Source organism: Microtus ochrogaster, unplaced genomic scaffold, assembly GCF_000317375.1.
Source record: "Microtus ochrogaster isolate Prairie Vole_2 unplaced genomic scaffold, MicOch1.0 UNK1, whole genome shotgun sequence".
In the NCBI taxonomy this organism is placed as follows: Eukaryota; Metazoa; Chordata; class Mammalia; order Rodentia; family Cricetidae; genus Microtus; species Microtus ochrogaster.
This window is the reverse complement of record NW_004949099.1, coordinates 517,717-529,237: the sequence shown is the minus strand read 5'-3', so window position 1 is coordinate 529,237 and position 11,521 is coordinate 517,717. Positions and strand designations below refer to the sequence as shown.

At 41.6% G+C, this 11,521-nt stretch overlaps 1 protein-coding gene and 1 non-coding gene across 6 annotated transcripts in view; both read right to left on the bottom strand.

Annotated features, from left to right (window-relative positions):
- Nucleotides 1-9,292, bottom strand: part of Tia1 (TIA1 cytotoxic granule associated RNA binding protein) — a 33,047-nt gene extending 23,755 nt beyond the window's left edge. For all 5 annotated transcript variants that reach the window (XR_003378474.1, XR_003378475.1, XM_013353015.2 and 2 more), the window contains exon 1: nucleotides 9,013-9,292. Coding sequence is in view for 3 of the 5 variants with exons in the window: in XM_013353015.2 (XP_013208469.1) it covers nucleotides 9,013-9,038 (26 nt within the window). In the remaining 2 variants the exon portion in view is untranslated. The remainder of the gene's footprint in view (nucleotides 1-9,012) is intronic.
- Nucleotides 9,293-9,573: 281 nt separating this feature from the next.
- Nucleotides 9,574-9,644, bottom strand: Trnag-ccc. Its single transcript has one exon. It is a non-coding gene; the product is annotated as a tRNA-Gly (tRNA).
- Between the last annotated feature and the right edge of the window lie 1,877 nt (nucleotides 9,645-11,521).

Here is an 11,521-nt window from a genome sequence, read left to right as displayed (position 1 = left end):
AAAAAAAAAAAAAAAAAAATTAAAATTCTTGTCTAAAAAAAATATTTGAAATGAGAAATATTATTTGTTCTGTCTTTACATTTATTTGTGTAAAGTGTCTTTTCTTGGTCTCTGACCTCCAGAGGCCTCCATCAATTAACCCACACACAGGTGCTTACAGTTATGATCTTAACCTTCAGCACAATTACAAAGAACCTACATGAATAACCTTTTCATTATCAAGGAAATTAAGCTAGGGGGTTGGGGATGCAGCTCAGCTGGTGGAATGCTTGCCTAACAGGCACAAAATCCTGGATTCAATCCTACTGTACAATAAACCAACCATCTACCAACATGTTTGTATTCACACCTTTTAGAAGACAGAGGCAGAAAGATCAGAAATCCCTTGTCTATATAATTTGAAGTCAGTTTAGGATACACAAGATATTCCTTCAGAGAGGGTGGAAGGGGGAGGAGCCAGAGAGCTAGCTAGATATATTGGTATACTCTCAGTCCTTGTGAGGTTGAGGTGTTCAAAGCAAGTCTGGGACAAATAGAAAAACACTGTCTCAAATGTGGGGACAGATAAAGCAACAAAATCAAAGGGCAAATAACATAAGGAGTGAACTATTATCTCAGTAAATAGACTAATGTTGCCCTCGAGATTTTATAAAGAGCTGTTTCAAGTCTATTAGCTAAATAATACTAGCTCTCAACAGAAAGTGCAGGCTAATGCGAAACCTCCCCATGCTGGAGTAAAAAAGTAGTAAGTTCTCTGTACTTTGCCAAAGTTTATCTTTTGTTTGGTTTTTTGTCTTTTTTTTAAAAGATAGGGTCATGAAAAAAAAAAAAACCTGGGTGGTGGTGGCACACGTCTTTAATCCCAGCACTCGAGGTGAAGAAGGCAGGCAGATCTCTGTCAGTTCAGGGCCAGCCCGGTCTACAGAGTGAGTTCCAGGACAGGCTTCAGAGCTACAGAGAATCCCTGTCTTGAAAAACCAAAAAGATAGGGTTATATGTGGATCACAGTGTCTTCAAGCTCCTTAATCCTCCTTCCTTGTCTTCTGTGTGTTAGTTTATAGGTAAGCCCTACCATACCTGGACTTATAGTTTATATCCATTCTTAGTTTTACTTAAAATGTTTCTTTAGGTCAGGTGTGACAGCACAGACCTACGATCCTAACACTATGGAGGTAGAAGCAAGAGAACCAACGTGAGAAAAGCTAATTTGGAATACATGGTGTTTCAGGCCAGGCTAGGCTACTTAGTAAGACCCTGAAACAACAAAGAAGCAAAGCCTAAAGAAAATGTATTTGGTGGCAAGCAACAACCTGACCCCAGTGGAAGATGTGGTGGCAGTGTCCTTCCAAGGATGAAATGGGACAGACTATGATTTGATTCTGAATGTGGGCTAAAAGTTGTCTCTCTTTCAAATTATTTTCTAAGCTAAGTTACATACTCTTCCTGCAGAAAGTTATATATGTGCATAGATGTATATATTATGCATTATACACAAATATGACATATATGACCGGCACATATAACAGGGTTTCTGTATATAGAGTTGGCTGTCCTGGAACTCGATATGTTGACCAAGCTGGCCTCAAACTCAGAGACCCATCTGCCTCTGCTTTCTGAGTGCTGGGATTGAAAGCATGTGCCATTATATTTGATTCCAATATATTATAAATAAATTCCTCATGCATTTATACTACCCAGGTTTTTTGTTTTCCTTGTGACTTGTATTTACTATCCTGACACTAAACATTGTACAGGAACAGTTACAAGCCAGGGTTCTTTGTCATCATTTCTGTGAGACTATTGAACCCAGGGCTTTTGCCATCCCCAGCCCATTAAAACTGCTTTCATAACTGTGACATAAGAGTCTTGTTAAGTTGCCCATGTAGGCCTTGAACTTGCAATCCTCCTGACTCATTTCCCGGAGTAGCCGGGATCACAGGCTGTACCTCCAGGCCTGGCTCTAAGCACTTCAAACACCACATTGGCATTTACTGGAACCATTTCTGAATCATGTGCCAATTTTGTACAGAACTATAAAGACAAGTCAGGTGTGGAAAAAGTTAATCAGTAAAGTCAGTGAAACGAAAATTGCCATCTTTGGGGAAGCGGGAGGAGAGGAGGAAGTGGGGCTAAGGTATGCAAAATGAGAAAAGATCGTTTTAAAAATTTAATAAAAAATGCCATCTTCAGACTGTTGTACTTCTATAACAAAATATCAAAATATGCGATGCTGGGTAATATCCAAAGGCTAGTTTGGCTTACGTTCCTGCTGGCTGGCATTTCTGAAACTCCCTGGCTGCATAACGTGTTCAAGTAGAAAGATATATACATAGATAGACAGACAGACATAAATATAGAAACAGCCCAGTACCTTGATTGGTTTTGCTGGTAACAACTATCTTTTTTTTTTTTTTTTTTTTTGGTTTTTTGAGACAGGGTTTCTCTGTGGCTTTGGAGCCTGTCCTGGAACTAGCTCTGTAGACCAGGCTGGTCTCGAACTCACAGAGATCCGCCTGCCTCTGCCTCCCAAGTGCTGGGATTAAAGGCGTGCGCCACCACCGCCAGGCTTGGTAACAACTATCTTGTAAGAACTACATTCACCCTTTCCCAAGATGGTGGCCCTAAGACTTTACAACCTTTTTTAAGACTCACTTCTTTTGTTTATTTTTTTGAAAGAGGATTTTGCTAGATAGTCCAAACTAATCTGGAACTCCTAACCCTTCCTTCCTCCACCTCAAATTCTGGGGTTATACACATATATAGGACCTACCTCTAAAAGGGTCTACCACCCCCTAAGATGTTAATACAATGGTCTAAGCATCCAGGACATGAACTTTTTGGAAGGAGAAAAACCCACGCCCATACATCCCATCTTCTTTGGTAGTTGTAAATAAACAATATATTAGTTAAGATTGTCCTGAGGCGAGGATGTCTCCAAGCCGGGAAAGTAGGCACTACTGGAACACCTGGATTTGAGTGATCAATACACACACATGCACACTCACTCCCATTCCAGTGCATGAATGTTAACCTCAAGGTGAAAGCATATTATGGTTACCTACAAGAATGCCCTTGTTCTTATACAGTATTTAAGACCTAAAAAAAAAAAGCATCTGAACCGACACGAACACTTCAGTTAAAAAAAACAGAAAGAATAAAACAAAACAAAAACATAGCTGGCTAGGGTATGGTAGCAAACACCAGTTGTTCCAGAACTTCAAAGCCAGTGTGAGCTACACAAAGACCTACCGTGAGAAACCAAACCAAGGAGTAAGCAAGATGGCTCAGTGAGTTAAGTCACTAGACCTTGACCACCTGAATCTGATCCCTCAGTCCCACATGATGAATAGACCCAACAGTGTATTTTGACCCCCCTCCCAAATACCAAGCCATGTGCATGTGTGCTTGCATGTGTACGCGCGTGCACACAAATAAATAAATGAATAAATGAATGAACGAATGATACAAAGGTGATCTAAAAATTTACAAACCAACCAACCAACCAACCCAAAAAACCCATATGGAAACAAATACTGTACACTGGCTAAATGGTAGTTAACTGGTAATTCCACCAGGAAGGCAATGAATCACCAGCGTACCATTTGTTACTTTTCTTTTTTTTGTTTTTTGTTTTTTTGGTTTTTCGAGACAGGGTTTCTCTGTGGTTTTGGAGCCTATCCTGGAACTAGCTCTTGTAGACCAGGCTGGTCTCGAACTCACAGAGATCCGCCTGCCTCTGCCTCCCGAGTGCTGGGATTAAAGGCGTGCGCCACCACCGCCTGGCCCATTTGTTACTTTTCTGTAAATTTTCAAAGTGACTATCGCCTAACAAGTGAGATTTGATTGACAGGGCATCAGTACTACTAGTGACAACATAATAGCTCCTGTCAGAACAGTTTCATTAAATTTAATTTACCAGGATTGAAGTTAGGATGTGCTAAGTAAGCAATTTTAACACTGAGCTACATCCCCCGAGGAATATAGATTTTTGAAACGGATAACTAAGTTTTCCAATAGCTGTAAGAACCAGGTATAGTGTAGGAATACTCCTGTAATCCCGCATCAGGGAGGCAGAGGTAGAAAGAACCAGCTACATGAGAGCCTGTCTCAACACTCCCCACTCCTATCTAAATCAAATAGTTATAAAAATGGAATCCAAAACTATTGAAATATTAATTTTTATTAATATAGCTCTAGACAGTTAACTTATAAAGAACATTAGACTGGGTTTGTTATTAGCCACACCATATTAAAATGTGTGCTATTTTATAAAGAGAAAAGTTGAAAATTTCAGGGAAAAGCATAGGTAGATTTTTAAACTAATGAGAAATTCTTCACAAGCTGAGATTTAAAAAAGGAAGTATTAGTTAACTACTGTCTAGAACTCTGCCCCGAATGTTTCAAGGATTCTATAAATGTCCTAATGAGGGGCTGGGAGATGACTCAAAGGTGTACAGCACTTACTGCTCTTGTAGAGGACATCGGTTCAATTCTCACAATGTGGCTCACAACTATCTGTAATTCCAGATCTAGAGGATCCAATGTCCTCTTCTGAACTCTGCAAACACCAGGTCCCCTTGCGGTGCTCATACATACACACACGCAAACATTCATACATGTAAATAAATCAAAAAACGTGTTAAAGAGATCATTGATTCCCTCTTCAAGACCTGTTTTTTTTTTATTTTATTATTTCTTTGTGACTTCCATAGAACTTTATTTTGCAACAAAATATCATGTAGCCAAGGCTGGACTTGAACCCTTGACCTTCCCCAGCCTACCTCTGAGTGTGCTATCATGCCTGGTTATTTATTCTGTTTATCCCTGGCTGTGCTGGAACTGGCTCTGTAGACCAGGCTCGCCTTTGACTTAGATATAGCCTTCTTAGTGCTAAGGTGTGAGTCACCACACCCAGTGAAAATCTAATCCTTAATTAAGAATAGACAAGCACAAGGCCAGGCCAAGAGCCATAGTTTCAAAAAAAATAAAAATAAAAAGGGAGAAGGGGAGAAAGAAATACAACCCAATCCAAAAGAGAAAGGAGATGCTAGTATGCTAGTTCATACAAATTACCAGGTCACACGGCCTGGAGAGAAGTGGAGTGGAGGAAAATCACAAATACACAGGGTGGCGGAAAGGCCGCTTAGCATTCTGTAATTATTTAGCTGCAGGCTATTAGTTCAGCCGTACAAATTAGAGCCCTACAAATTTAGTAACCATATGGCCACACAGTAACCAGCTATCTGAAAAGAGTACTTACTTCTCTCTGACAGTAAACCACATGAAAGATGTTAGGTGGATCTGAGGAAATCCTATCAACTAGGACTATGTTTTTCTAGCTTAGTCCACAGTTTTTAATTCACAAATTCAAAGTTTTAAAGTGACCAAAGCCAATTCAGATTCACTATACATATTTTTTTATTCTTTTTATTATGGAGAAATTCTTATACATGAGAAGAATAATATGTGTACATCACTCAACCACTCACTACAAATGTCCAAATTTAGGTATACCTTGAACATTCCTCAAATTATCTTGCTGTATAAACTTTTGACTTTTCTTACAATATATTTTCAAATTAATGCTGACTTGCAGGGTGGCAGTGAAAAAGCACCTTTAATCCCAGCACTCAGGATGCTGAGGAAGGCAGATCTCTGTGAGTTCAAGGACAGCCTGGTCTACAGAGTTCCAGGCTGTTACACAGAAAAACCCTGTGTTGAAAAAAACAAAGTGACTGCTGACAATCTCTAACTTAACAAGGTGACACTGAACACTAAGCGAATGAAGATGCTCTTCTCAGTCAATTGGGAGCACAGGGGAAAGGAAAGCAGTACTCTTCAAAGGGAAATCGTGACTGACTTCTTGAACTACCCCCGATTTTCAAACCAGTGCGATGACTCACCACACACCAGACTGTGGCTGAGAATGCATATTAAAAAAGAAAACCCCGACTCCCAGAGTCAGTAAGGTGAGCATTTAAAACTTGGGAGGCAGAGGCAGGTAGATCTTTGTGAGTTTGAGGCTAGCCTGGTCTACAAGAGCTAGTTCCAGGACAGGTTCCAAAGCTGTAGAGAAACCCTTTCTCAGAAAACAAAAAAAACCAAAAAACAAACAGAAAACAAACAAACAAACAAAAAAACCACTGTTGGGAAAACTTTTAGGGGTTAGTACCTACCAATATTTAACCAAGATTGGCTGAGTGGGAGAATCAGCAACAGGGAGTACTTTCGGGAGAAAACTCCTGAATGGGAGGTTTTACTCAAGGACACAAATGAAAATTAGCCGCTGCTACAAACAGGGAACAGAACTGTATGGTTTATTTATGTTGCTGTTGTTGGTGTTTGTTTTTTTCTGGAGACGGGCTCTCACTAGTAGTAACTCTGTAGACCAGGCTGACCTTGAACTCAGAGATCCGCCTGCCTCTGCCTCCCAGTATTGGGATTAAAAGTGTGTACAACTATGTCCAGCAAGGATTTTTTTCTTAAAATACGTGTCTGAGTAAACTGCTGAAACATTCAGCTTAGCTTTCCTTTGGTTATAAAATGCAGTTTACTTAGAGTTCTAATAAAGACTAATAAACCATCTGACACAAACTAGGGATTCAACAAACTCTCTGTGGGTGAATAAACTCCAATACTTTCCTGGTTCCAATCTCATACTATTTAAACGCCTATTTTTGTACACTGCTTTGAAAAGTCATTATTTGATATATCCACCTATGCACTGAAAAGATTATGTTACCAGATACTTCCGGCAATTTTGGGGGGGAAAAAGCCAAATAAAAATTTCATAATGTTGGAAATGGCTCAGCACTTAACAGCATTTGTTCTTGCAGAGGGTCTTGGTTTGGTTCCCAGTACTCATATAGTGGCTCACAACCATCCCTGACTCTAGGTCCAAGAGAGTCAATGCCTTCTGACTTCAAAGGTTCCCAAACACACATAGAGAAAAAAAAATACACAAGTTTAATAACATACCAGACAAAAAAGGGAAAAGTTCCCACAAATAGTGTCTAAGAGATTTTAGAGAGCATTCACCTACAATCTTTCAAAAAACAAGGGGTCATGCCCAAGTATTACAACCTTACTAAAAAACTACTTTAAGGTCCCATAAACTAGCAAAATATTTAATATGTCAAGAACAGTGTAAACCAGGTGAGATGGTACATGCCTGGACTTGGGGAGCAGATCAAGAAGACCTCAAGTTTGGAAACCTGCCTGGTCTACAAAGGGAGTCCCAGGCCAGCCAGCATGGGAAGGAGGGAGGAAGGAAAAAAACAAACAACTAAACTGGGCATGGTAGACTTTAACCCTTGTACCTGGAACTGAGGCAGAAACTACAGTTCTAAGCCAGTATAGGGGATGTAGCAAGTTCAGGGACAGTTCTAACTACAGTTCTAAGCCAGTATAGGGGATGTAGCAAGTTCAGGGACAGTTCTAACTACAGTTCTAAGCCAGTATAGGGGATGTAGAAGTTCATGGACAGTTCTAACTACAGTTCTAAGCCAGTATAGGGGATGTAGCAAGTTCAGGGACAACCTGGCCTACTTATAAAGAGATGGTTTTTTTGTCTGTTTGTTTCTTTAAAAAGTAACTACATTTCACATATACATTAAAAATACCAACTTAGGCAGAGCAGGCGGATCTCTGTGAGCTCGAGACCAGCCTGGTCTACAGAGCTAGTTCCAGGACAGGCTCCAAAAAAGCCACAGAGAAACCCTGTCTCGAAAAACCAAAAAAAAAATAAAAAATAAAAATACCAACTTGAAATTGAAAATTGAGGCTGGGCGTGGGGGAATGTGGATTTCAAGTTCGAGGCCAACCTGGTCTACAATAGTGAGTTCTTGGACAGCCACACAATGAGACTGTCTCAATAAAACAAACAAACAAAAAAGAAATTGAAAACTGGGAGGGGATTAAATAACAATTTGTCCGTACTTCAGAACAATTTTAATATCTAGGAAATTTCAAAAGGAATCCTAAATGTACATAGCTCTAAAAGTATGGGGTTCTAAAAATTTAAACAAAAAGTTATGTCTGGAACCAGGTGCAAAGTTAAACTCTGTGAGATGATAGTTGTTAAATCTACTTCATTTATATGAACTGACCTTTTATAAACAAAGTGTAACAGACATCAAGTCGCAATCTTCAAATATACCGAAAACAAACAAACAAAAACAACCCATAATTCCTTGAACGCTTCCTTTGCGCCCTGTGAAATGCAGCAAAGGCAGGATCCCCTCATCCAGTGCGCTGGCAAACAAAGAGCGCGGAGGGGAAGTTACAACGACAAAGGAAGCATCCTGAGCGCGGGTTACTCGAGACTCACTAAAGATGCTGAGACTGACTACAGTGGCTGCGTCCGTAACAAAGTGAATCACTATTAGCAAGTGGTGGTAAATGCGTTTTAATTAAATCCACTTTCCCTCAGTAGATGCATTCCTCCGAGTGCCATTTCCATTTCTTAAGGACGGTTTCAACATCCTTGGGTGTCCAGTTAGGTTTTTGGTCGAGGGAGGGGGTCAGGGGAGCGCTACAGAGGGAAAGCCCAAGATTTTCAAGAAAGAGGTCTGGTTTGGTTTTTTTGTTTCCAGTTCTCAACTGCAAGAATAAAGTTTTACCTCTGCCTCCAGAATGAAAACAAAAACAAGCCCTAGCAGAAGAAAGTGAAAGGGGGTTCCAGAGGGGGATCGACCAGCGGGGGCGGAAGGGGGCAGCAAGCAGGGGCTACAGGAGGGTGTGCCGAGTCCTGAGGAGAGCTTTGAATGAAAAGTCCTTCCTCCAGGTCTGGGGGCCCGGGCGGCCAGCCGAGGGGCTGACAGGACCGAGCCCCTCTCCCGCCATCGTCCTCTCCGCCCGTCTCGGCTCTAAGCATCCTGGCGTGCGCACGGGAGGGAGGAACACCACAGCGCGGCGTCCACGGAGAACAACAGGCTGCGGGGAGGCTCTGGGCCGCGGCCTCCCTCCGGGGCGACCACCATCCCTCCTCCCTCATCGCTGCTCCAGACTCACAGAGTCTTGGGCATCTCGTCCTCCATGGCTGCTGCGGTCGCGGCGGCACCTCAGGGTCCAGCTCCCTGCCCTTCGCTACCTCCCAAATCGTTGGGGCGGCTATGGCTGCGGAAAAGCGGGCCTCCTCGCTTGGCTGGAGGGTACTTCGCCTGCTCCTTCTGCCGCAATTAGAGAAAATTGCCCGACCCACCGCGAACAATGAAGCCCCGATTCAAGATGGCGGCGAGCCGGACGCAGAGGAGCCGCCAGCCGGGTGACCCGCGCCGCACATGCGCGTACCCAGCTGGCACGCTCACCCCCAGGCCGCCGCTCTAGGCTTCAAGCCGTAGAGTCACTTGTTGCGCAGCCGCGCTTCCACCCGGCAAAGGATGATTCTGACTGCGCAGGCGCAATGCCGATAGCCGGGATTTGTGTCCTTCCAGAAGTGTTTCGTTAGTGAATTATATAGTGAACTAAAAAATCTTCGGGGAGGTTAAAGCATAAATCGACAGTATTTTAATAGCAGGAAAGACTTCTTTTTTCAAGCTCTCCTGCTTTATTAAGAGAAAGGAAAAAGAGACTTGCGCCGCCCGGGAATCGAACCCGGGTCGCAAGAATGGGAATCTTGCATGATACCACTACACCAGCGGCGCTGTTGGGGCAAGCAGCCTTCAAAAACTCTTAGGAGATACACAGTCCATTCATTGGCTCCTAGATTATGTAATTGGAAATACGTATTAATACTTGGAACTTTTTCGTTGCTTTATGAACAATTCATCTTTTCTCATCGCAATGTTGTTGAATATTTTTGTACTCTCTGAAAAATCGAGATAAAGAAGTTATTATTTGGAAATAAGAATTGTAGTAAGAAAATAATGCCTTCTTAACAATAACTTTTGGGGACGGATGGGATCCGTATTTTCATGTGCCAGAGTCTGGATTTCTTTGGTATACTCAGTGTAACTGAAAATCTTAAAATTAACAGTTACTATTGCAAATTGGTGAGAACAATCTCAAAAGTCAGCCCTCTCTTAGGACTCCGAGTTAGGGCTCCGGAATGTGGTTCCTGTACTCCTTATCCTTTCTTACAGCACTCTCCACATTATGTGAAGCATTTCTTAAAGATCTGAAAGCTTATGTATCCCATGTCGCTCTTTTACACCGGTGGTTCTCAGCCTTCCCAATGCTGCGATCCTAAAGGTCCTCACGTGGTGGTGACTCCCCAGCCATAAAATTATTTTTATTGCAACTTCATAGCCGTAATTTTGTTACCGTAATGAATCTTAATGTCAATATTTTTGGAGACAGAAGTCTTTCAAAGGGGTCGCGACCCACAGGGTGAGGACCATTGGTTTACACTAACATGTTTGGGATTTTCATTTTTATAAATTCCTTACAGTTCGTCATATTTTCAGACTATATAGAGTTATATTACAGAGAGAGAACAAATATTGCCCTAGTGGCCACGTTTCAGATCAGAGAAGTAAGCAAAGACGTTCAGGAGTAGAAGGCCAGCCAAGGCAACTTAAGAATAACCCCTCCCATCCCCCTGCAGGGTAAGTAGTGGTTGGTTGTCTGGGAAGAGATCGTGGTGGTGGGGCACAGAGTCGTGTGTAGCTTCTCCAAAACCCACTTTGTCTTGATGGCTTTCTTGGTGCCATAATACAAGCCCTTGGACCTCAGTGTTCTATGCAGATTGGATATTCCCTTCAGGTTGGACCAGGAAGATACATAGTATTTTCTGCACGAAAGACGTGGTTACAAATCTGCAGCACCTAAACACATGTTTTCTCCTTTTAACACCTGAGAACGAAAAAAGATTTGGTCTCAGATTAAAATCATAGCTAGTAGGAAGAGAAAGATAACTAAGTGGTCACATGTCCCTTCTCAAAATTAATAACAATAAATAAAATGAATAGCAATTTTAAGGGAAGAGTGTGACAAATGTTTAAAGTGTATTTTGAACACCTTTTTTTGGAAGAAAATCTATTTAAAAGGAGTTTTAGTTTATCAACAGACCTGTTCAACTTCAATAATCTCTGTCTCATCCCATTACCAGCTCAGTGATGTTTCTTTCTTTTATTCTTTTCGTTTTGTTTTGTTTTGTTTGTTTGTCTGTTTGTTTTCATGACAGCGTCCCACTATGCAACCCTGGCTGGCTATCGTGGAACTCACTCTGTAGACCAGGTTGGCCTGAACTCAGAGATCCACCCTCAGCTAGTTTCCGAGTGCTGCAATTATAGGTGTTTGCTATCATCATCTTACTTTTTTTTTTTTTGGTACAACTAATATCAAAAAATTGATATATATTTTTTGAGATAGTACCTTGATATGTAGACTAGGTTTGTCTCAAATCCAATCCTCCTGCCTTAGTTTCCTCAATTTTGGGATTACAGGTGTAAACACTTGACCAAAGCTAGTTTCTTTCTTTTTTTTTAAATATTTATTTATTTAAACCGGGCGGTGGTGGCGCACGCCTTTAATCCCAGCACTCGGGAGGCAGAGGCAGGCGGATCTCTGTGAGTTCGAG